The sequence below is a fragment of the Spodoptera frugiperda genome, chromosome 12 (assembly GCF_023101765.2).
Source record: "Spodoptera frugiperda isolate SF20-4 chromosome 12, AGI-APGP_CSIRO_Sfru_2.0, whole genome shotgun sequence".
NCBI lineage: Eukaryota > Metazoa > Arthropoda > Insecta > Lepidoptera > Noctuidae > Spodoptera > Spodoptera frugiperda.
Window position 1 is genome coordinate 5,059,307 of NC_064223.1, and position 27,836 is coordinate 5,087,142.

The 27,836-nt window shown below is 35.7% G+C and overlaps 1 protein-coding gene across 1 annotated transcript in view; it reads left to right on the plus strand.

The window, feature by feature from the left end:
• LOC118262950 (beta-1,4-glucuronyltransferase 1) overlaps positions 1-27,836 on the plus strand; it is an 81,303-nt gene that overhangs the window by 35,345 nt on the left and 18,122 nt on the right. The window contains exon 2 of the mRNA XM_035574656.2: positions 3,700-4,462. Coding sequence (XP_035430549.1) covers positions 3,861-4,462 — 602 coding nt within the window. The 5' untranslated portion in view covers positions 3,700-3,860. The remainder of the gene's footprint in view (positions 1-3,699; positions 4,463-27,836) is intronic.

Consider the following 27,836-nt stretch of genomic DNA (forward strand, 5'->3'; position numbering starts at 1 on the left):
GCGCTGCGTGTACTTGGTCCACAGGCTTATAAATAATACTACGCCACATAAGCAAGTATATCTAAGAATGCTACAGATTATAAGCCTCTTTAAATTTAAATACAGATATTCAGATCCAGACACATTATCCAGGCTCGAAAATCAGGATTAAGACGTTCCTACCCGTAGGTGGTTTTTAGTCAGTAAGAGTCTGACATTCCCATCGCCTCAGCCAAGGCAGGAAAAGACATTGGATGGTTTTCCCCCCTAAAAAAGACACATTCGTTATGTTATTGCTTAGTTTTAATTAGATATGATAATTTTATTTTAAAGCTATTGAAATAAGACTGGAGATCTAAATTACCGCATTCAAATGCGCGAAAACAAAACAAAACAAAACTTCAATGAACTTTATCCTTCATAGTTATAATTAAACTGAGAAAAACTACAAACCTTAAACGACTACCAAAGCAAAAATATTACATTATTTAACAACGAAATAAAACCATTCTCGTGAGATGATTTATAGTATACAGTCAGATTGTTCTACTCAATGTATCTAATGGGCGTGGGAACGCATTGTAATAATAGTTATAAATATGTATTCATAATATCTAAATTATTGTTTCATTGATTAAGACTATTGGATCAATGTCCGACTGTTCCATGGGATCCTGTCATCGATCTCCGAGTCACACGACGTGGAAGATATATGAGCCATCATTTAAACGTGTAATGATAATTATTATTATCAGCGCCCTTTTTTAAGGGGGGGAAATCTTCCAATTATTTCTCCTGCTGTGGGTGAAGCGAGAGGGAGTGTCAGAATTCTACTGACTAAAAACCGCCCCGTTCCTTCTCCGGGAGGGCCGGTAACCCGACAGATAGTCAGCATCAGCCCTACAGACCTACACTTTTACAATGCGCACGCCACGTCGTGTGTAGTCCCTTAGTTCTAGTGCAGACTTTTGCAACACTTGTCAAAGTCAAAGCATTTATTTCAGTTAATCCCTAATTAGGCACTTTTGAAACAAACGTCCAAAATGTATTTTTGTTTATGCATGAGGAAGACTAAGAAGTCTGCTACATAATAATGTTAGCTATATATTGTAGCTGCCTCTTACCACATTTAGCGAGACAATTAAGCAAGCAGTGTAATCCGCAAACCTCACGAGTTATTATGATAACATCTCGGCATTCTCTGCTGAAACATACTAATTACGACTTACTTAAGAAGCTTGGAAATCTACTATTTTAGTCAGATTCTTCATAACAAGTTTGGCCTGTCTATATCTTTACTTGTAACTTACATATCTACAATACCTGACTACATTATTATTAGACGCACTCTTGTTATTTGTTCTGTTTGTAATACATTTAGATGATTTCTGAATAAACCCGATGTCTTTAATCCGATTAATCACTGTTTATACTCGGTACTTTTACGTCAAAACATGTAAGTATTATATACAGGGTGACTTGTAATTCGACGTTAAATCATATAAGTATTATATATAGAGTGACAAATTTCCTACAAAATTAGCCTTGACGTCCTTGATCCGAAAGTGGCTAGTTTCTGAGATATTCCACATTATAGGTTTGTGAGCAAATTCATTGTATTTATTGTTTAAATATAGAATTATAGTATTGATTTATTCCTATATCTTTACTACATGTCATAAAATTGAAAATTAGGTTGGTGCAACGATCTTATCTCTGAAAATACTGGTTCGAATTGATAAATATTTTTGTCGAGAAGGATAGTCTATTTGCAAATTAAGGTTATGAGATATAAAAGATCATGCTACGCCTAATAAGAACCATTAATAATCCTTCTAAAAAATATAGGTGCGTCTAATAGTTTTTTCAGGGACTGTATTTGTTTTATCTGAAAGCATAAGACAACAGTTTTGAAATAACAAAGAGGATTTCGAGTTTGAAAACAGTAAGCTTATGAGTGGGCCATGGTTGTTGGCACTAATAACATAAGTGGTTGAAAAAAATAATGTAAAGATACTGACTGATAAATAACGCTGACTCACCCTTTTTGTAAATAACAGGTGTGATGTTATGTTTTGCACCTTTCAATAATGTTATTATACCTACGTAAGAACATAGGTACGGCTCTTAACTACACTGCTGATCGATATAATATATAAACAAAAGCTTTTTCACAACTCTTTCAACTATCCAGGCATATTAATAAATTACACTATAATAAAATGGTTTACAATCCCAAGTAGGTATCTTGTAAAATAAATATTACGTAGAAATAGATACAGTTTACTAGTGTAAACTTTCGTTCGAAATAACATCTACTGTAACTCATAAGTATGAGTCCCGATTTAGGTCGAAACTAGTCGAGCATAGGACAGTATACGTGAATAAGCCGTATATTTCAATCTGTTTGCATTTTTACTACTATGTATTAATTCAGAAAGTTGTACTGATTTTCTACCCTTCAATAATATCACGACTAGATTTCAGTATTCGTTTAAGCACACAGGTTAAGCGATCCAGTTTAAAATGTAGTTTAGTGCAATCTAGCCACTAAAGTTGCATGTCTAAGGCATTGCTACAAAGATAAAATAGCTGGATTAATTTATCCCGCGGAAGATAAGGATCTAAATTACGAGGATAGTACTCAGATAAACACTAATCAGAACTCTACTTGCTAATCTATACTAATATTATAAAGCTGAAGAGTTTGTTTGTTTGTTTGTTTGTTTGTTTGTTTGAACGCGCTAATCTCCGGAACTACTGGTCCGATTTGAAAAATTCTTTTTGTGTTGGATAGTGCATTTATCGAGGAAGGTTATAGGCTATTAAACATCACGCTATGACCAATAGGAGCCGAGCAGAGCGGGTGAAACCGCGCGGAAGTAGCTAGTTAAAGATTAAAATTACTCTTAAGGCGTCCGTTCCAGACGGTCAATTAGTAAATAACTTATAACTGGTCATTATTTATTTAGACTTTATGTAGGAATGTAATTTCAATAACCTCGTGGACTTATACAGTACAGTACTTAGTCTTTATAACGTGTCGCGGGTCCGATTCTCGCGCCGGCCAAAAAGTGATAATGGCATTTTCTGAGTAAAATTACCATTATCAGCCCGGAGTCAGGAAATTCAGGTTTCTTTCACCCCGTTCCTCGGAAACCACGTAAAGCCGTTGATCCTGCGCCTGATCTCTCTCCGGTCGTGTCCGTCTCCCGTTCCCTCGGGTTCAGAATGTGACGGAACAGAGAATGCAGCAAACACACTTGTGCACTATAATATCTCCTGCGTAGTGGGCTAGTCTAGTTAAACAGACTGGCCACCATGATCGAAATCGATCGAGAGATTTTTAAATAGTATAGAAATAACACGACAATATCTCTTTGTTGTGTTGAGTCGTGAAAGAAAGACAACCAAACACGCTTTCTCACAAATAGCATTAGTAAGGATGAATATACGGAGACTTTACCTGTTTCACTTACTCCTTTAATAAATTTAAACACCGCATAGAGCTTCCGTATTATTTTATTGGTTATGAGTTTTGCAATAAATACTTTGCAATCAATTTTGATTAGTATTTTATGGCGGAAAATTATAATGCGTATCCCTCACCGGCTGTAACCCTTCGTTCATTTCCTGCAGCAATCTACTTTAAACGCCAATAAATAACAGTAGCTTGAGGAATGGGCGGCCATATTGAATTTGTGTTTCTGTTTGTTGCAGGGGCAAGTGCGGCGCCGGCCCGGCGTGCAGCTCAGCTCTGCTGATGATGACACAATAATCTGTGATGCTGACACAAACTGTGCTCTATAGGAAACTACGTCCTAGAGGACGACGAAGGACGTTGTAGATAAAATCGAAATAGTTAACACTAGTTTATAAAAATGCAAGTGCCTAATTTTATAGTAATCCTGGGCAACCGCCGCAACTTAATATTTAAGGTCAGCATAGTCATCAACTTCGTCGTGTTGTTTTACGTGGCGATGCATTATTCTGGAAATAGTGCTCCGGGGGCCGAGTGGGTGCCCGTCACGGCCGATGGCTCCGAAAGATCTGCCGAAATAAAGTACCTCAGGGATGAGGAACGAGAATTTGCTAATTTTACAGAGGCAAGCATGCGAAAGCTAACAGAGTTTACTTCACAGAAAGTAGCCATGACTACAATGTCTACTGTTAATAAGACTGCGTCAAGTACCGCGTCTGATGTAGAGAAGAATGTGAGTGCTGTGCCATCTGAAGCGAATATCCTGGATGAGGAACCTTACGACGAGAATGTGCTAACAAACTCCACGCTGGTGGCACTGAAAGCTATCCTCGGTTGCAAAGACAAGGATTTCTTCCCTGAGACTTTGCAGCGCGGGGAGTATTGGGTGTTGAAGAACTACGTGCGCGCCAACCATGGCCCGATCCTGTGTCACGAGACCATCACGACTACGACGCACGGTGGCTTCGAGTTCCTCGATAACCTGGTTCCTCTAGTAGAACGGTGAGTTTCATTCTTTTATTGCGTAATTCCAACATTTATTTAGATGTTCCAATCTAGTGTTTTTTTATTATTATTATTTACCTACGTTGTCGATGGGTCGATGTGTGTTTCGACGGGTGTTTTTTTCAAGTGAAAGATACCGTCAATGTTGATTAGATCTAGAGTTTTGCATTTGTCGTCATTGATTGTTACCATATAAAAAAATACAATACTTTAATTCAATAAGTACAACAATGCATCTTTTGTTTTCTGGGTCATTGACCGTTTGCTGTCAAAAAACGTTCTTCAGTGCGTTGTCAATTTCTTCATCAAATCATCAAGAAAAAGCACCACATTTTTCTATCAAATGGTTCTCACAGAACACAGGCTCATTGTGTTAGTTGATATAATACATTATACATACATAATTAATTACATTACTGTATTCTATTATTATATTAGTCATAAGTCAGTCACTTTCATACATTACATTCGCGTTGACATTAAAAATATGATATAACGTCAGCTAAAAACTTACATAGCTACAAATGAGTTTTACAAACGCAACGGATAAAATTATCTCAAACACGCTTAATGTATTTTTGATAAAACAAGGTCGTAATTACTAACTAAAATAAATATGTACATACGTACGTTTCAACGATAAAAATACTTCAAATGTATGTTAGAATCTTTCACACGGTGTAAATAGAGTAGACATTTTAATGATGTTAGTAATAATAAGAACACTTCGAAGATGCAATTTTTGTACCGTTTATATTACAAAGAAACATTGCAAATACGTATCTATACACTGGATAGTAAAGTTGAAAACTGCTTGCACAAACTACAGCAGGAATTACTCAGCTATTGCATGAAAGTAGATAAAAAGTTTTACGCTTCATGTTATGCAGATTACTAGGTTTTTATGTCTTACTAGCTTACCCATTATTATTTTCTTAATAAACAATAAAATATGATACGTACTTATGTCGTAATATTACGTATTAAAATAAATGACGATTCACTTCGATGGCGTTTAGAAATAAAGGGAGACAATTATGGTGTCGTAAACTAAGCATAAAACCGTTTACAATTCCATTTGTCTATTTATAAGAATGAAGAAAGATTACAGACTTAAGTGTTAGCAACAGTCGTAGGAACTTTGATGGCTTTTCAAAACGAAAAACGAAAAAGATTCTTAAACTAATTAAACACAATCCTCTTAAGAAAACAACAGTGTAAACTTCGCTTTATAATGACTGCTAATAAAAATAAAATAGCCAAAGTCATACTTAAAATATTACGTATGGCAACACATTACATTATCCCGCTTGACTGACACGTCATGTCCACTTAGACGTTGATTTGAAAATCGAATAACAAAATGGCTTCCACAAAGCTCAGGGTAATCATGTTTGCGAAACACATTGTAGTTAATGTTTATTGGATACTTTATGACTGATCGTCCCAATTTAGTTATTTGAATGTCATTACAATTATTTCGACATATAGACCATATAAGTAGACAATATGCATACATCAGCAGCTACATTCATAATGGTATATTATATCGAGTGGCAATAATGAGTGAATGCCCATTCATATTGAACAATTTGAATTCTAAGTTACATTACAATAATTAGATACCTATTGATACAAAAAGTGAAAGTCGATTGGTACCAAGCCAGGATGCAATCTTATAATTCCGATTGAAATTAAGATAAAAAGATTTGCAACATCTTTTATTCAATACATATTTTATGTATGACAATGACATGAGCCCAGTGAATTAGGTAAGACAAAAAACTAAGTTGAATTTGAATACAAAAGGAGTTATAAGGGTCTATAAGTTGGTGTCGTGACTAATTCAAATTAGTTGTAATTAGACATCACTACTTCGATGGTTATTCATGCAACAAATTATACTTGTATGCCACATAGTAATTACTTATTTTTGACACCGTTACAGACATACTCTTAATTATAGTCTAAGTGGGTAGAGGAGCGCGTTATTATTAAATGTAATTTCTACTCGTCATTAGTTAATTATTGGGATTGACTTGTAGGTAAGTAATGGGGGCTATAGTTTTTTGCTCACGAGATGGAGCTAGTGTGAGCCTCTTGTCTTTTCATCCAATAGGGAATTAGCCAGTAGCACACCATTGGTCATTTAATTTTTGACAGCTTTGGAATAACAAGACTCTTGCTAAATTAGCATATTAGCATTATCTGATGTTCATAAAAATTGTAGCCCCTATTGAGACTTAGTTTAATATCTTAAACTGAGTATCGTTTGAAACTCATTACGCCGGCTCGACTCGAGTGATACCACGGCCTCACAGAAAACCGACGTGAAACAACGCATACGTTGTATTTCGTTGTGTGAGTGACGGCACTCTATGAGAATTTTGAAATGAAAAGGCCTTATAAAACTGAAGGATTCATAATTAAGTTATTAAATGTTTCACAGAAAAATAATCAAATACGTATAAATAATGAATAAGTGTTCGTTGTGAATGGTAAAATATTCTTTTAGCTGTGGTAACCCTGACTCGATTGTCGCCTCACACGAAGTTATGGCCGACACAATGGGTCCACGGCTTGCCATAACGAAACTATTCCTAGAATTTTATTGCATAGCGTTCTTTATATTTAAATGCATTTTTAACCTGGAATAAAACTATTTGTAAATTCACTTTAAGATATAACTATTGTTAGAATGAAATAAATTGCCTAATTACCGTTGTTAATATAATTATAATTCATGTTTGACTTTTATATCTTCACTCTAGTAATTAAAACAAACGAGAACAAACTTCCGTTTAGTGTTGCCAGATTAAAATACATGAAATAAAGTCTCCCATGAAAATCTAATTATGTTGTATTATTAAAGTAATCTGCAGCTAATAGGCATCTCATAAAATATTAACAAGATAATATTCTACCACAAAGCAACTACCAATAAAGATTATCGTTTTTAAAGCGTTATAGACTTTAATCCTATGGATTTAAAGTCTTATTTTGTTCAAAAGGTAAAAATAAGTAAATTGTACGTTGCTTAAGTGATAGTAAAGTATTCGGGCCAATTGCCCAGCCGTATTTAAATTTGGAGCGAAAACAATTGAATTCATATTTGCTAGATGCCTAACGAAGCTTGAAGCGTAATCGATTCATTGCAGTTTTATCTAATTCATTATCATTTGAAGGCCTCTAGCAGAATCGAATACGGTGGAAAATAAATTAACCGATCAAAAAGAGTACCACCTAAAAAAATTTGTAGAACATTTGAGGAACTAGGCCTATAGTTCTTTCCTGGTTTGATCTGTTGAGAAGACCCAGTGTCCTTTACAAATACTGATGGTAGCGGGGAGTTTTTAGTGAGATACAACATCTAGTCTTTTCCCCCAAAAAATGAGGCACCTTTTGATGGATTTACCGAAGGCAAGAGGCCCGATTCCCTAACAACCCTTAAATTCCTAATCCTCAAAAGGCCCGCAACGGACTTGTAACACCTGATGTTTCAACTGTCCACGAGCGGCGGCGATTGCTTACCATCAAGTGATCCGTCTGCTCGTTCACCGGCTTATTCCATAAAAAAGCATTGCCAACGTCATGAAATCTGTGGCCTATCCCAATGACTTCCAAAAGGCTGATTGGCAGCACCTGCACCTGCATCTATCTACAGCTTGCTATCTCTATCAAGTCGTATAATAAATATCTACTTTGACGTATTTCACAAATTGACTTAATTTATTAGTATGTTAATTAATTGAAGACAAAAATCGATTTCATAAGCGAAATTAATAGCGGTTGTGTGTTTAACGTATACTACGTCTTTTGATTAGGTCACCTTACTTAAATGTTATACCAGTGACCTTTTTATAGTTCAAAGTTGATTGGCCATTAGTTAATGTCTATTGGTGCAATAGAATTTTGTATTTAAATTAATATATGTACATGTTTAATTATATCTACCTACGTAGGGTCTCTCTCATAGGGTCTACATAGGGTGTCTCTCAATTATTTGAAAGAGACCCTATGTAGGTAGGTATTTTCAGCAGTAGATTGTTAGTAAATAAAATGACCATGATTGATACACATACCTAATGTAATAAGCATATAGACAGTTTTTTTATTATAATAGGTCCACCAACAATTGTTTACATAATTTCAATTATAAAATACATGCTTAACGATAAACAGTGTCACTCACAGTCACTTATAACGAAGTATTATTTTGAATGTCCCTGCGACGCGCCGGACTTCAGTGTTACGGTGTTTTCATGGTTGTATCTACTGTATATCCTGACTTACAGGAGTTGCTGCGGTTTTGGGAGGGGTGGTAAGAGGCTGGCTGGTCTCATATAAAAAATATATATAAATGAAATTACTATCCCATCAAAAACATCCTGTAAAAAACCCAAGTCTCGCAGCTCAGTCTTTCTACCGTCAAAAGTTGTGAGATCCATGTAATACCAAGTCGGTTAATCTATTTAGTGTCTACTTGAAGGACCTTCTGTCTTAAGTTATTACATAAGTTATTATCATGCCAATATTAAAAATATTTAACGTTTTAAACAAATAGATCGACTTGGACATCGCTTGATTTGATTATTAGTATGTATCACACTACACAGCACGACGGGCCAGCGACCAACAGGAACGAGAGTTTCAATCGCGTGAGGCGCGAGAGACTAAAGAATCTAATATAATATTGTAATATTCATTTTGTTTTCATGCGATGTCCAAGTCGATCTATTTGTTTAAAACGTTAAATATTTTTAATATTGGCATGATAATAACTTATGTAATAACTTAAGACAGAAGGTCCTTCAAGTAGACACTAAATAGATTAACCGACTTGGTATTACATGGATCTCACAACTTTTGACGGTAGAAAGACTGAGCTGCGAGACTTGGGTTTTTTACAGGATGTTTTTGATGGGATCTCACTTCTTTTTGTAGAGCCTTTCTTTTTGATACCATCTACTTCTAACGAATTTTGTTAAAGGTCTTATGATATTTTCTTATTTTTATATGTAGTCTTCCTCTTTTTCTTTTCCGGTACTACTTCTTGAGCTTCAGTCACAGTTTTTCTCAAAGCCCACTTCCTGTCTCTATGGGCTTTTCTCGGAGGCTTTGATGTCTCAATTTTTGACAAGTCTGGACGGTAAATACTTCTTAATCTGTTGTATTCACAAATTGATGATTCCTGCGCTTTAATACTTCCAAAGTCGACATTAATGAGATGTAAACCGCCCAGACTTGTAACTCTTCTGTCATTGTGGCGTATATTTTGCTTGTCAGTCATAGAGTAAAATAGAGGCCAGTCTGTCTGTAAGGAGGCTAGTCGCGCTAACAATTTATATATAACAGATTTAAATTATAATATATTGTTTTATTAGATTTTCGTACTTCAAGACATGTCCAATCATGTGTTTTTCATTACGTCGACCATTTTACAAGTAATAATGTTGTTCAGTTTCATGGGCTAAACACACCCTTACCCACCCTATACCCCCTCCCTTGCCTCATATGGTAGGTACCTATCTACACCTATTAAATTTATAACCACCACCAACCACCAACTGCATAAATAACTTTGTAATCCCATATATTTATATGGGATTACAAAGTTATTGATGCAGTTGGTGTATTTGGAAAACTGGACCGAAATTACAAAATATTTAAGTTTTCCCATGATTAAGACACTAAACTCTATATGTATTCCAAATATGAAGCTTCTAAGTCTGCTAGAAGTGCCTTGGACTTTTGATGATCGGTGAGTCAGTGAGTGACAAAATTTAGAAACTTTAACAAGTTGTCATTCTTAAACTACTGGTTCAAATTGACTGAAGTTTTAAATATTCCGTGTTTATACAATGCCGGATTAGTTACTGAAGATTCAGGTTTCTTGCTTTATCCACAACCGAATTATAGGGGGTCGAAAAAGGCCCGAATTGCTTCGAGAAAAGGATGGTACGGCCGTGCCGCTTTTTTTGCTCGACTTGGCGGGGCACTGCCGTGCCCCCAGATAAACATCTATAACTAAATTAGTAATGCGCAATCGCTTTCAGATTCGATCGTCTAGTCTGATAAAAATTTAGATTTTTTTAACCGACTTCAAAAGGAGGTTCTCAGTTTGACCTGTGCAAGTATGTAGTATGTATCTTTTTGCGTAATTATATCAGCGTATCGATGAACCGATTTTGATGCGGTTTTCATCTAAGCATTTTTCAGACTTAGGAGTAGGTTTAAGGGATATTACCTCACTTGCCTGGCCTGACATAAGGCGGTTCCTATTAAAAAAATAAAGAGGTTTATATATTTTTCTGCATTTTTTTGAACAGTCAACCCGTGATCGCCCTTATCTAATTTAATCAGCTTATGTAATACTTCTTTAAGTATAAACGTTGCGATATCTATATTAGTTCATCAGAAACCATAAACTGAGCATTTTACCCAATAAACAGTATATTTTAAGAAAATCTTACGATACAGCATTACGTAATATTTTTTACCTCATTCGGGGAAAATTGCATTTTTATGGTTTTTATCAGAAATGTGTGTCAACATGATCATCATACTATATTACAGCTTTATGAGGAAGATAACGTGATATATCTGATGATTTGTAAAATTAAAAATCTACTCTCTCATTTTTCGAGACAAAATCGAAGTATAAATTTATAAAATTTTGATTGGACCACATACAGGCACTCTAGGCGTCTTATTGTTCCACCAGAGATGGGTCCTCAAAGCACGAAAAGGAACGGGGTGGTTTTTAGTCAGTAAGAGTCTGACTCTCCCTCTGGCCTCACCCAAGGCAAGAGAAGTCATTGGATGGTTTTAACCCCTCCAAAAAGGCCTCTTATTGTTACTATAAAATTAACGCAATTGCCAAATAAAGGATATATTGTGCAAAAATTTAAGATTTAACTAAACGGGTTTAAATTTCAATTAATAATAATTTGGCTAGCATTAGCCAATAGCCAACCAAAATGTTTGTAAGGTCATTCTTAAACCTATCCTAGAATACGACCTCTACTTGCCCCTTTGTGTAATAAAAAGCGCTATGTATTATGTTTATAATACACTAATAATAATTATAATAGGTAGTTGGCACCACAAAAACATGAATACAGTGCAAAATCAATATTAACAAGGTTGACCGCAATACAAACTATTAGCTGATTAACATGTGTAAAATAAATAATATATATCAGCATAATTATTATATGCAAATACAATGGCTGTTCATACACAAACTATATCCATACTAATATACAAAAGCTGAAAAAAATATTTTGTTTGAACGCGCTAATCTACGGAATTACTGGTCGAATTTGAATCATTCTTTTTGTGTTGGATAGTGCATTTGTCGGGGAAGATTATAGGTTATATATAATATCACGCTACGATTAATAGGCGTCGAGCAGAGCTGATAAAACCAGCCACGCATTGTGTGGTGTCCATGGCGGTGATCCGTCTACTCATTTGCCTCCTAACAAATAAAAAACGCTATATATAGTAATAGAGGCTGTTGTATTAAACTCATAAATATGTAGATACAAATCTAAATAACCAACTGACACAAAAGGACATCTGCCTATCCCTTTGGCTTGTAACCGATACTCCCGTATAATTTTTGGGACCAGTCACCCGATATTCCCAATTCCAATTTAATATGTACTGCCGGTCATGCGGAAAAATTATTAGACCGTGAAGTTCGATACGGCCCAGGACATACCACTGACATGAATTACAATCCTTTTTTGGTGTACTTATTTTCATTTCATACATACATCAACTCAGACCTATTTCTCATAGTTTTTTCAATCAAATGGTCTACTAACGGCGAGCAAGGGTACGGCGCGTTGCGTTCCGTGCGCTCCTCAAAGAGCTTTCAATCTAACCACCACAGATGAGGCCTAGTAAGGCTGCCTGATCTGGAGCTGTGGGCTACCTAGAGGGTATACCGGGGCTCCAGCTCGAAAAGCAGGAGTAAGAACGTGGTGGTTTTTAGTCAGTAAGCGACTGACACACCGCATCGCCCAAGGCGGGAGAAGTAATTGGATGATTTTCCCCCCTCAAAATAAAGCAAAAGATAAAGGCAAGAGAATTCGACCAGTGAATCAAATCTATAACCTCTTAATCCACTTAATCAACAAGACATGTAACCAGCTACATGAATAACCAGATTACCTTTACAACATACGCAAAGCCATTAAGTCCTAAACCAGCCATCGACACTGCTCTACCATAACTAGTGTTGTCCTTAGCTGTACAGAGGTCAGATCACTGCCATCGGTTGACCATTGACCATGGTGAGCAGTGACCATGTCATTGCCACCGGTCATACTGACCTACGAATGGCTAATTACTCTAACTAATTATATGATTTCGCTAGTTTAATTAGCAAGCTGTGCTAAGTTTGAGCCCCGGGATAAACATGTTACGTTGCATTATATTATGCTATTTTGTATACCTCTGAAGTACACCTCTGCTCAATTCTTCTTGATGTATGTATTAATTGCGTCCATTGTATTTAAGGCTATTTATAAATTTTGTATAAGCTTTAGTTAAATATAATTAATCGAATATCAATTTAAATATAAGTACGGGGGATAAGTTTGAAAAATATTCCCTATATTGACATTTCTATACATTCTATAATTACGGTACCTACGCGTTTAGTAACAAATTCATATTTATGTTGCGTCATTAATTTAGTTACCGTATGACATTCATGCGGCCCTCAGATGATTAAATTGAATGTAATGATCTTAATAAGCTGCTCATTCTCAATTCAATTATCACCATTTTAGTTGTTTATGGGTCCCTGAATCAGAGTTGACCCTGCTAATTAATGAAAGCGAAAGTTTGCGAGGATGAACTGTCTAACACGCAGGTTTTTTTATAATTTTGTTGTACTTAAATATTTATATTCTTGACTTACCGTTTAGTTTATCCATTTTTTTATTTTTTTTGGTTGGCATTGCACCCGATTTGTGGACAGCTAATCTTCTGTACCTTTAGTACAAGTTTACTTTACGTTGAACGAAATCGAAACGAGACCGCGTTCGGCGCTCTGATTGGTCGACACGAAAGTACGGTACAATTTTGATCTCATTAAATGTAAAACACACATAACATTATTGGTGAAAAATTATTGCTGCTATCTTCTGCCAGCAGCTCCACCCGCGTCCTCGTGGGATGAAAATGAGTTATTCCAGACCATAATCTCCCTACATATAACCCCTATTCCAAATTTCATCCAGATCCCTTCAGCCGTTTTGACGTGATTGAGTAACAAACTTTATTAAAATATTAGTGAGATAGTGATGATTAATATACTGCAGTGTTATAGACATGCATTTATTACATTAAGTGCATGTTACCATGCAATTTAAAAACGTAATGTGTCACGTTTATGATAACAGCTCACAATTAGGTATGATTAATTGATTTATGATTAAGATTGATTAATACATATTTTTGGGAAGTATTTGCAGAATAATACCTAACTGTCATTTTTGATAAATTTCTTTGTTGAGAGAGATATTAATAGCATATCTATTGAAAAGTAACAATTAATTTTAATCCGGCTTTATTATAAAAGCTTAACGTGGATAATCGATTAAATCCTTAGAATAATTTAACTAGCTGTCGTATGTGTGAACCTGAACTTGCAATTTCCGACTTAATTACAAAAGCATAAAGTTGATAATCTAATACCTAGTTTGGGCCTGGAGCTGTGGACTACCTAGCCGGCTTACCGGGGCTCCCCGGCTCGAAAAGCAGGAGTAGGAACGGGGTGGTTTTTAGTCAGTAAGAGACTGACATTCACTTTCACCTCGTACAAGGCGAGAGAAGTCATTGGACGAATTTCCTCCCTTAAAAAAAAAAGTAGGAAAAATTGATACGTTGCTGTACCTATGTAGGTTTTTCTGTAAAACAGTGATATATTGCGACATATTATGTATGTAAGTTCAACATGCAATGTTTAATTATTGGTTGTAATTAGCACATCAATTTCGGACATGGATCATATGAGGAAAGGTTCGTGACGACCTTCTAATACTTCTATACATATAAAACTGATACCAAGGTCATTTGTGTATCAATCGTTTATATTTACATTACATACAATTAATGGTTGGTTTGTACAACAATTGCATGCATACAATATTATAATCAGCAGGCACTTTTAAGGGCTTAGTATGAGTTTGCTTTTCGTGTAACGAGACTGCGTTGGTACTTTGGTGCAAACGTGTTTGGTGATTATGTTCATCATGCCCATAACTATACATTCCATGATAGTAAGAATTATAAGTTTGGGTGATTATACTGCCACATAAATTAACATTTCACGCGTCGTGTTATTACTGAAAATCATAATTATGAAAATCGGAAGACATTAATTTCTTAGTTCAATCCGGGAAATTAACTCACATCCTCTTACTGGGCAATTCACTTACTTAATTTAATTGAAACACTTATTTTAGTACCGTAGTTATTTTATTGCATTCTAGCTGACCCGACAAACTTCGTACCGCCTCGAAACTATTTGCTTTCTCACCATTTAAACCTTCCCTGGACTTCCACAAATAATTCAAGACCAAGATTTGCCAAATCGGTCTCGAGTTTTAGTGAGACTAACGTAATAGCAATTGATTTTTATATACATAAGTAGATAGAGATATATTATCATATCGACAAAAAATACATTTAATGATTACTTAAACCAGTCCTTAGCAATTGTTTTCGATACGAAAATCGTTGCTAAGGACTGGGTTAAGTAACCATTAAATGACTCTGAGTGCGGCAGTAAGTATCATAAATAATACTTAACAATCCGTTAACGTCACAGAAAATTCGTATTCAAAATTAATTGAGATTTAACTCTTGGCAGCTATATTACAACTGCTGAACCATGGAACCAGTGTAACAATTGCACAACAGATAAGTGGGCACAATTTGCGGACATACGCGTATCGGCGGATACTGCGGCGCGCGATATCGACGCGGCCCGGTCGCCATGTGCGATGTACAATCCGCGGCCATCACGCTCATATAATAACCCCGATTCGATATCGTGCCTTTAATAGGCAATAATTATGGCACGTAATACCACTGTATAATGTACACCCACTATTCACCATTTATGATCTAAGCCCCATGTAATAGGTGGTGAGCCTAATTGCCAATACCGGGCACATTTCCCCCGATTCGTGTATAATAATAACCCACATTGTAAGAAATACTTGTATAAAAACATAAATAAATCTATCTATCTATTAACTTCGTACGGTATCTGTTTATAAATAAAAATGAATCACCGAATTGTATTGTACGCGCATAACTCACGAATTACTCGACTAAATTGGATAGATTAGTATTTTTGTGTCATGTTCCTTGTTGTTAGGACTAGGTTTGATCGAATTAGTTTTTAAATTCCATTCACCTAGTAGCGCTATTCTGTTATAAATATAAGTAAAGCAGAGATTTTTTAAGGGGGAAAATCATCCAATGACTTCTCCTGCCTTGGGTGAGGCGAGAGTGAGTGTCAGTCTCTTACTGACTAAAAACCACCCTGTTCCTACTCCTGCTTTTCAAGTCGGAGCCCGGTATCCGCTCTGGACCAGGCATCAGCCCTACTGGGTCTCATCTGTGGTGGTCTGCTGGCTAGAGGTAGCCACTGGCCAGCTAGATAAGTATAACTATTGAAAGTACAGATTTTCTTCTAAAAATATAAAACAGTTGTTCATAGTCGCAATCCTCACCGGATTTACGGCTGAATACACGGCACTGCGCTTTCATATTTGTTTGAATACTAATTCATTATTCGTTATCGACGGACGCGATACGATTACAAAATTCGTGCACGCTTTTACAAAATTTGTTATGTATGTTAAAACTGTGACGCATTAAATTAATATATTCACTGAATTCCACATTAGTTATATTTACATAAAATATCTGGCGAAACTGACGATTTCCTTTCTTCATTTCATAAATTATTAATTAAACGTTTAACCAAGTGTGAAAGAGCCATATTTCAACACGAATGAGCAACGCACTTGTGACGCCTCTGGTGTTTCGGGTGTCCATAGGCGGCGGTTGCTTACCATCAGATAATCCGTATGCTCCTTTATCTCCTTTATGACATGCTACAATTACTACAATAGCAAAATTTTATCTCTTTACAATTGAATCGAGTGACGTCATCTGTCTCTCAATCACAATAATTTCTTCGCTTGACCCAAATAACGTTTAATAGAAAGAACGTTAATTGAATGATTCTAATTAATTCAGAGTTCTTATACGCTGACGAAAACGTAAATATAGAGTTGATTGTCTTATGAATAGTTGGCATAAATTGTCAAATAGCTATGCTAATTTAAACCGGATTGGTTGGAAACTTGACTGCTGAGACGAAAAGTGAAAATGAGCATATTAAGGCGTGTTGTTGACTGTGACTATGTAGACGTTGTCGAGACGGGAGCTCGAGGCACATACTTATATTATATCTAACTATTTATGTTAATATAAATAAGCAGTTGTTCGTCAGTCTGACTAGAACTCTAGAACAGCTGAACCGATTCGACTAAGGCATGAAATGTTGGGAAAAAGAGGATAAAATAGACAAAAACGTGTGTTACCTACTACTTTTTATCCCTTAGGCCCACGGGCGAAGCCTATGGCAGAAGCTAGTCAATTATATTTGCTAAGAAGTCTGTCTTTAACACATTGAACGCAGTGGTGGTCACCGCCGGCCGTGGACCGACGTTAGCGGAGAATTTGCCTTCAACAGTTTTCTATTGGCAGTCAAAGACTTAATTAATTATTTGACGAGTTAGCTATGAATAATTAGCTTCTAGCGTGGCTAGAAACTAGTCGAGCTATCGCGCTAAACAGTTACGCAACGTGAATAAGCCGTCAAACAATAATAACCTAACTACGTTTCACCATTATATTGCAACTATACCAGTAAGTACCTACTATTATTATTTCTATACGTCCTTTCATCCCTGAATGACGTCACTAGTGTACGTAGGCACGTCTGCCGCACCCTAAGCAGACAACCTTGCTCCAAACTGTTGACCGACCAATATCAACATAAACTTCTATTTTAGTACTTTAGTACCTACTAAAACAGTCATGGAATGAAAAAAATAAATGAATGCAAAAGTACACTAACAATACAGTAAGATTTTTAGTGTATAAGCGGAATTAAAACTAAAAATCTTACTGTATTGTTAGTGTAGCATGGATTTCCGCAAAGTAACGCCTGATTCTATTCTATATTATATGAATGCAAAAGTGTTTCGAAATTTGCGACACAATTTTCCTGTTTTCCGAAAATTTTGGTTAATACTTTTTTTTGTCAGATAACAGATAATACTTATCACGTTTGGTATAATGCTATCTTTTTTTTCGTATATATAGGTATATAACTCTATCGATTTAACTGACATATACATGAACAGATGTATTTATACAAGTGTAGTAGTACTTGTAAATCTCAAGAAATAATTACATTTTAGTAACTGTAAATGATAAACAATGATATGTATTTTTGCAATAAACATTACTAGAGAACTCTTTTACACGTCAGTCTCTAAAATAACTAGATGAGGTCGGAATTTCCAATCGGACTACTCTAAGAAGATAAGCCGAAACGAACTCTAGAACTCAATTCTTCGTTTCTTAATGCAACTAATAAGAAAAGCATTATAAAGTCACGCATGTACAGTACAACTCTCTGCATACTAAGTATTATTAGAAGTGTTTGTGACCATGTCAGTTTAAAAACTTATATCTTTGCATACTGTTTCGGCCTCACGAAGTCATAACTAGATTAGATCGTCAAAACAGTGAAACAGTCCATTGTTTCACACGTCACAACCGACCAGAGACAAACGTCAATAAAATTTTACACCAAAAACATGTGGGTCAAGGTATTTCGCCATTCAGCTTACTCACGCTAACCCGACATATCAGAGCAAGCCAATGATATAAACTAGATCTAACGACTAACGGTACTTCTACACATGCGAAAATATATCTCTCGTACACTAACTTTTGTCCGCTACTTCATTCGAGCAAAAAATCCGTTTATAATTTGATTATTATGTTACGACGCGGGGACTGTCGCGGAATGCTGTTCGTGTAGAGCCTCAAGCATGGCTTGAAACTAGTCGAGTTCTTTGTCAAACAGTTACGTGAGCAAGCCATAATTAATTTAGTATTTTTCCGTTTGTAAATCTTAGTTAAAACGTGATTCTTCCCCCCTCTCTCTTCCTCATTGCTCGTCTGCAATTCACAATGATCCTTCTCTTTGACATTTGACTTACCAGTCCCTTTTTGAAGCAGTAGTTTAAGCTTAGATACATTGTTTGTCAATACCTAACATAATGAGTGCATAGTGCTTAGTACGAGTTTACTTTACGTTTTACGAAATCGATACGAGACCGCATTCTGCGCTCTGATTGGTCAGTTCATTCGCACCGGCCAATCAGAACACCAAACGCATTTTCGTTTCGTTTTCGTTCAACGTAAAGCAAACTCGTGCTAAGCCCTCGAAAGAGTGTTATGTACTAAACACACATACATACATACCTACTTACATTAATTCATAAATACAGGTATGTAGATATATAAGTCTCAAAGTCAATTCCTGTTATGTTTTTCTACGAATGTTTTGATACCGGATTAGCACGTGTTTTTTCAACCAACATCGTGCCATCGTGACTGAATAACAAACGGTATAAGACTTTATTTCTTAAGCAAAAAGGATGATTATTCATCGTCGGCTATAACTCAATCAGTATGGTTATAAATGCCTTATTACTCGAGCAAGCCTGTAATCGTAGTAACGAATTTATTAACTGCGGAACGCCAATTCGTTCATTCTGATATCGAGATCAGAGTGTGAAACAAATCATTCTAATTAATACGTATAGCTACTCATTATAAATATTATTTATTAAGTACCTACCATTGGAATTACCGTTTACCAACATGTTTTAACATTATCGATATCTAAACACGTTATAAATTACACAAGTTTGTAGTCATGTATTTAGCTCTTTAACCGCTAAGTTAAATTACAATTAATGTGCCTTTAGCATGCAGCTACAAAGCAACAAAAAAATATCTATACTAAATAAAGATCGGTTAAAGGGATAATACGTCATTCGAAAAAGGCTTAAAAAATATTTGAGAAGATTTTTATGGTCCACTCAAACGCTGAAATGATCTATAGTAGGTCTTCTTTTGATGAGTCTAGCTTTTAGAAAGAAACACTATCTGCCGTACAACATCATTCATGATTACTTAAAATATTCCTTAGTAACAATTTTGTTCTGAAAACAATTGCTAAGGACTGAATTAAATAACCATTAAAAGACTCTGAGTACGACGATAAGAATGTGAGATTCAAGATTCTAACTTCACCAAAACCACACCTACTCCAAATTCCAAGCTTTCTAAATAGACCAGCAATGAAATCTACAGTTAGGCTAACAAAAAAAATATTTGCTCCTAATCTGGTTTTATTGACTTACTGCCTCATTTGATGAGCTCAACAGCAACGACAGTAAATATACCATGCGTGGGATCACAGTGATTAATGAGCCATGAATCAATCAAAAGTACTTACCATAACATCATGACAAAACGAAAATTGATTTTGAAAAAGCTTTAACTTCGAAAATGTTTCGAAATCAAACTGCCTAATGAACATTTCGGAACGATTTAGAAAACCTTATGGTGATTTTTATACTTGAAAATTTTCGAAATTCCATTATGTATAAAGTAATGACATAAGATTGAGGCAACGATTTTAAAATTATGTACTCACAACCAAATAAAATTCCTCATCTTTTTTTAAAGTAATTTAACATTCATATAATACAAACTTTCCTCTTGAATCACTCTATCTTTTAAAAAACAGCATCAAAATCCATTGCGTAGTTTTAAAAATTAAGCATACGAAGGGACATAGGGACAGAGAAAGCGACTTTGTTTTATACTATGTAGTAAAGTATTAAGTACTGACAACCGAATAAAATTCCTCACCTTTTTAAAAAAGTAATTTAAAATTAATAAGTAAACAATAAAATACAAGAATTTACTGAAAGCAGAAGCGTTGATAAAAATACTTAACTGTTGACCATCTTTACTTTCTTTAGATTGCAACACAACCGGTTTACTTGACAGAAAATGAAAACAATTGCGCAAGAGCAAGCTAAAGCCCTCGCTTTTTACTCAATACTTGATTTTTCTTTACTTAACTATGTAATATTAATTAAATATTGGCTTTGACTTTACTTAAGTACTATATTTATTGTTGGTTTGTTGTTAGAGTAGTTGGAACTAACTGTTCTTCAAATTATCTGCCGAATTGGGTATATTTTTTGGGATATTCAATACTTTCAATATGATCTACTGATTTTTTTTCCGGAGAGTAGTAGTGGTAGAGTAGAGTCGATCATACTAATATTATAAATTATATTAAACATTCCCATGTTTGTATGTTTGTCTGTTTGGTACACATTCACATCAAAACGGCTGATAGGATCGAGATGAAATTTGGAACAGGAATACATTACCGTTTGTATTAACACATAGGCCATTTTTATCGCACGGGAATGCGGGCGATGCCGCTGATAGAAACTAGAATCTAAATAAATAGTTGCGATCCAAATACTATTTTATGACCAGGCACACTAAAATCCCATAAAACATTACACAGTTTACACACAAACAAATAGAACAACCGACTAATTTCAATCATGACCCACCTTGACAACAGACAATTGGAATTACGATAATCTAAATACCTACTACTACATACCTAAGCAAATAAAACGGTTAGTTTTAAGTAAGGTAATATCCTAAAACTTCCTAAAAATACTATGCTGAAAACCGCATCAAAATCGGTTCAACCAAACGTGATATAATCGCGCACAAACATACATACAGGTCAAACTGAGAACCTAAAGAATATAAGTTTATCTTATATTTTTGGTTTTCATTTTTTGCTTTAACAATACCCTGTCTACCGTCTACTCATACAACAGTTTACTGCAACTCGTTATATCAACATGTGTATTTATGAGACAAATAATCGACCCTAATCTAGATATACTGCATTTATTGCATCGTAAACGTTGAACGGTTCAATCATAATAAAGCCAGTAGGTACCTTGGACCTAACTCTTTCATATTCAGTTACATGACACCACAGTTACCTACTACAGAATGCAATGCTTTAAATCATTACGGTAACGGTATTTGCTCCTTATTTTATATGTATATTTACCTTTAGTATTATTTATATACATACATAATACATACAAACATCAATACATATCATAACCATTTATGATATGTATTGGTGGCTTTTGGCCACTGCTAACCAAAAGCCTCAACTGAACCCCACGTGAAACAGCACTTTCGTTGTGTGAGTGAGATTACCTGAGACCCAATAATTAGCCCCCTTCCCAATCTCCGATTCCCCAACAACCCTAAAATTCCTAACACCCAAAAGTTCGCCAACGCACTTATAACGCCTCTGGTGTTTCAAGTGTCCATGGGAGGCGGCGATTGCAAACCATCAGGGGATCCGTCTGCTCGCTACAAACCTTCTTTCTTTCTTCTTTCTTCTTTCTTCAAACCTTTGGTTGGTTTGAGCATTAATCTGCCTTCATGACACAGCATAAATGTTCTAGACTGCGTACCAATTGTCAATATTTAACAAAAACATTTTTCAAATCCCTTAACAAACAGTTACTAACAAGTAACAGTTGCATACCCGTTTATGTTGCAAATCGAGTTACTGGATAGACAAAGATTGTGCAGCCACAGACAATGAAACTGCACGATGCTAGATGCTACTAACCTCCTTACAAACTGTTACCCTAGTCTCGAAACCTAGGAACATTGTTCTCCTAGGAAACGCCTAAAGCCTAACTCAGCACTAAATTACAGCAACAAACACTTTCCCTGCACTCTCCCTACCATCAGTCAACATCACTGCAATTTTCGCGTCAACACAATCGATCATTTCAGCATTGTTCTTGTAATAACACTCGTAACACAATGTGTTAAGGTTGTAATCGCATTAATGTTACATTGTGCGTCGACTAGAAAAGTAGTTCTAAGCAAAACAAACATGCTTACCTACTTGTGTATCGACTCGGATTATATTGTAATGTAATCAAGTTTTTGAACAACCGGTTAATGAACCAAACGAACTATAAGGAGCAATCATAAATTTATTGTTCGAATCATAATAACCGTAGCGGAACGTAACATTGCGCCTACTTTCAATGAAAAGGTCAGGTTTTTCCTTCATTCTTTAGTACACTCGTTTTTCGTAAATGATGCCATTATCCTTGAGAATGATGGGTCTATAGACATACACTATTTGTGGTTACGTACCATGAAAACCGTCCTAAGTATCTATAGATACTCCATTGTAATGTTAATACCTCAATCAAAAATTAATTGTAAATAGTGGTATAAGCCGGTAAACGAGCAGACGGATCACCTAATGGTAAGCAATCGCTGTAAGGGTTGTTGGGGAATCAAAGATTAGGAAGATTGTGAATTGAGCCTCCAGTAACTTGACTCACACAACGCAAGCGTTGTTTCACGTCGGTTATCTGTGAGGCCGTGGTATCACTCCGGTCGAGCCGGCCCATTCATGTCGAAGAATTCTCCTACATTTAAACGCACGCATTTTATAAAACAATCATCAATAATCCATTCCTTTGCGTACCTCAAGCTAGTAATGAACTTGTAGTTTAAAGTTCCACAAACAGGATTCTAATGGTAATCACAAACAACGGACAACTAAGGAGCAATTCGCGTGAGCACTGACATTGAATAATGAGAAGCGAGACGCCACGAAATTGAAGTATGTTTTATTTTAATGAACATAATGTGGGTCAACCGTTGTACACAACCACCGACTCACTAATGATGCAACCTGGAACCACTCATGATTGATTTTAGAATGTAGGAAGCCATTAGTGGCATGAGATCTTTATGTCAGTGTCTTATCAAATCTTATTTGTACATCTGAATTTATGTACGTACCTACATCGCGTCTAGAAAATGACCGGTAACTGTAATTTAGATTACCGTCGAACGCATGCGTCATAAAGCCAACCATTAAGCTGTTTCATTGCGGAGTGCAGACGAATGCGATTTATACTGCTGGGTGTAGCAGTAAAGCTATCTCCGCTCGCGGCACGAAGGCTCGCCAGTTTTACAGTTTTAATCATTGCTACGTTTCAAATGTGGATCAATTTTATCGAATATTGGAACATCTATCGAGAGTTAAGTGCATGTGGGGCGTAGTGGCGTGCATGCATACATTGCGGGGACATTAACAAACAGGTGTACGCACGGCGCGGTTGCGCGGCGGCGCGCGGCGCTCGCGTGACGCTTGCGGTCAACCCAGATGAGCCAAGTGCACCGTCTCCCATTACGGCATCACCATCTCTGTACTGTTATCCGCATAGCGACTGCGGTCACACATGTAGGTCGAACACTTGAACATTAAATTAAATTTATGGTTTGTAAGAATTCCAACGTTAATTGCGTGTGTGTGAGTTTGCACCGAGTTAGCAATCAATGATGGATCGAATGCGTTTTATATCGCTCGTGTAAAACTGCATGTCGTGTCGAATGCGTTTCCTTTTACGACGCGATATGCAGGGTTTCGTAATACTAGATGCTTGTGGCTGGAGGCGTAACCTTAATATATTGCTCATATTTTCTTTTGTAATCCGCCCATAGAGATATGGAGGCTGCACGACGGCCATTGTGCTCGTCGATGTGTTTACAAAGTATGTGGGTAACAATGAGTAGTATCTGACATAATACATAGTAAATAAAACAGTGTAAAGGTTCATCGACTGGCTACTCGTAACTACTCGCAGTCAATGAATTCCTTTTGATAGAGTGGTTACGTTTGCATTACAATTATATTGTCCAGGTAGTACAATGGCGGCTAACGATATGGGGGAGTGAGGGGGAACTCCAGACAATTTAGTTAGAGCGACCATTAAGTTGAAAGAGCGAGTGGGGAGAGACCCCTATCAATCAATCATTTTGTAATCCGTTTTTGACTATCGATCACGTAACCCTGTTATGCGGCGTCATTGGCTGATGCAACGGAACTATGACATGGTATTCTGAATTATATTAAAAGGTAAAAAGTCAACGTACTACCTTTTTAATATTATGACATGTGAGGTATGAGTTGTAACTAAGAATAGGGATGATGACGGGGTATGAAAATTAAAAATCTATTACTAAACAGATTTAGGTAATGAAAAGTTATTAGACACGTATTTTTTATTATGTCATATAAGATAAAAATACTTAAATAAAACCAATCAAAGTTTATGTACCTAGAATTGACGTCATGCTATATTTCAAATCGATATATACGGAAAGTATTTATTTCCGTAAAAAAATAAAAAATGTGTCTAATATTTTAAAATAATCTACAAGACGGACATTAAAATAAAAATTAGTCATCTACCCTATTGGGCTATCACGGGGGTTGGAATTTAGAAAATGGTAGTATGAATGTATTATTTATTAGTAAGTAATATTAAGCACTGTTTAAAAAACACTAAAGCCTCGTGTACACATTCCTTAGGAGTTTACATGATGCTTGAACTTAATTTATTCCTTACTTATAAGTACTTAGGCCGCGGCTTTGCACGCAACTAACTTGAAGGTAGGTATTATACCTAGATACCTATAGTGAAGTACATAGATACATAAACTACGTATAGTGTGCCAAAATTCATCAAAATCTGTTAAGTATTTTAGCAGTAAATATTTTTTTCAGTAATATCAAAGTCGTAAATATTAATTGTGGTATTGACAAGAATTTCCTCCTTATCAGCCTGAATGCTTTTCAGATATCTTAGAATCGCTCGAATTAAATAAGGGCCAAATTAATAATATCCTTAACCGACGAGCATGCGTGAAAAGACTGATGACTGTAAATGAAGCGAAAGAAGTATTTAAGAGTCGTAGCAATTGTCGTTCCATTGTCTCTGCCTAACCCCATGGGAGACAGGCGTGAGGTTATGTATTTATGTATTAAAGATAAGTACCTTTGTCTCTCTCAGACATTCTCAAAAAATATTTAGTAGAGACCTGGATAAATCCGGTATATGGTAATAGATATAAAGGTGCATCTACAGTGTGTTAAGAGGAACACAGTAAACATTAGGTCTGCTAGATAAACAAAGTACTATATTTGATATAAGAGCCTACTAAATCGAGTTGTGTTTGTTAGACGTTCTATTTTCATTTATGAAACTAGGTAAAGTCAATCTGCTGAAAGGAGGTTATTACACTATGAAATATTTAAACAATATTATGCATCGTGCGAGTTGATAGGTACCCTTAATTCATTTTACTATGTACATTATAATTATTAATAATTATGTAGTACGCGGTAACAGGGGTGGTAAAAACCGAGATTTATTTTCAAAAATTTTACTACTGCTGTATTCATATCATTCGTAACATCAGCCTTAGTTGACAAAGACAATTTAAGACAAAGACGATTCATATTATAAAAACAATAACGTTTTTCTGGAGCGACAAATTTAACGTTTTTATAATCACCCAATCACCACTAACAAAGGAGTCTGTCAGTTTACAAGTAAATTAAGTTAAGTACTACTTTAAAAAAAGTACCATAATTTATGGTTCACCCATTTCTAAAGACGAAACAGCGTATGTGTAATTTGTATGTTACTTACATACATAGAAATGACACATTCGCCATTTTATTTATCTACCTATTGACATCCACAAAGGTCAATGGCGTAGTTAGTTCAAACCAAGTCACATAAATATATAAACACCTATATACATTACACTATACATACTATGCCTAACTACATGATAGGTATACAGCGTGTAACAAAATACCCATATACATCAAGAAGCGCTGATGAATACAGGTTGAATAGAATCTCTACACAGTTTCAGCTAAAAAAGTTTAAAAAAAATTGTACCAAAATAACCAAAAAATTTGTTTAAAAAGCCCTTCCCGTCGTTTGTTATGTTATCTAGAAACCGTGCAATTGATATGTATACCCCCTTTTTGTACACGTTGTATAAGTGTGGGAGAGCAAGTACGTATGTATGTTACAACAAAAATCACACACGTTTGCGCAATCAGTAGGAACTACTGCGTCATGTCCGATCCCAGATAAAACTTGTATGAATGTGTTATTTAATTAATATTATTAAAATACTAAGTATTATTAGGTATTCTACGGATTTTCCAAAGTACTTAATAGTACGACGAAGTCTGCAATAGTGTCCAAACTGTGTCACATCATCACATCAACAGTCTATAAGTGGCCACTGCTGACCAAACTTTCTTCTCACACGGAGAAGGTTTGAGCATTAATCACCACGCTTGCTCAATGCGGGTTGGCGATTCCAAACAACATAAATAAATTATAAGTTCAGGTTTCCTTACGATCTTTTTTTCAACGTTTGTCAGTGATGTCTAAATAAACTTAAAAAGTACATATACTCGGAAAAAGTTACATTACCGTTGGTAGGTCTCGAACCCGCATCCTTATGTTGAGGAGCTCTTCAACCTCCGAGCCACCAGACTGACTAGATGTGTAGTCTTATGAAAAGTTAATATTGTAATGAGTTTAAAGTTGAATGTAACAAAGAATATTCAGTATTTATGTAATGTCTAGAGGCGCAAACTTTACCCTTCTGCCTGGGGTAAGCAGAAGTCAACCTCTATAAATGATAAACCATGTCATAGTTCACACATAGTGTAGTGTAGGTATACCACCGCAAACAGATCAAGCTATCTCAAATTATCGAAGTCCTTTAATACATTCTCATCTTTATTACCAAATTACTAAAGTTGAATTTCTGGAAAAACTAGGCATAGCTTAACGTGCTGTACGTAAATCTCGTTCTCCTCCCATATAAGGCTAGTCATAGACGAAGCAAAACACGAATTGAATTGATACTTAATGTTTTACTGTTGCTAGGGATGCTGCGGACTACCTAGCGGGTTTACCGGGCCTCCGGTTCGAAAAGCAGGAGTAGGAACGGGGTGGTTTTTAGTCAGTAAGAGTCTGACACTCCCTCTCGCCTCGTCCAAGGCGAGAAGTCATTAGATTAGATTTTTCCCCCTCAAAAAAGGGATGAATTAACTTAAAACGTAAACTCAGAAAAAGTAGTCGACCATGTTGTTTAGATTATAACAAAATGAAGGTATATCTCGCTTGCTAATGAAATTTATCAGAAAGAAAAATAAAAGATAATCATTAAGTAATCGAAGAGTGAATTTTCTAGATGT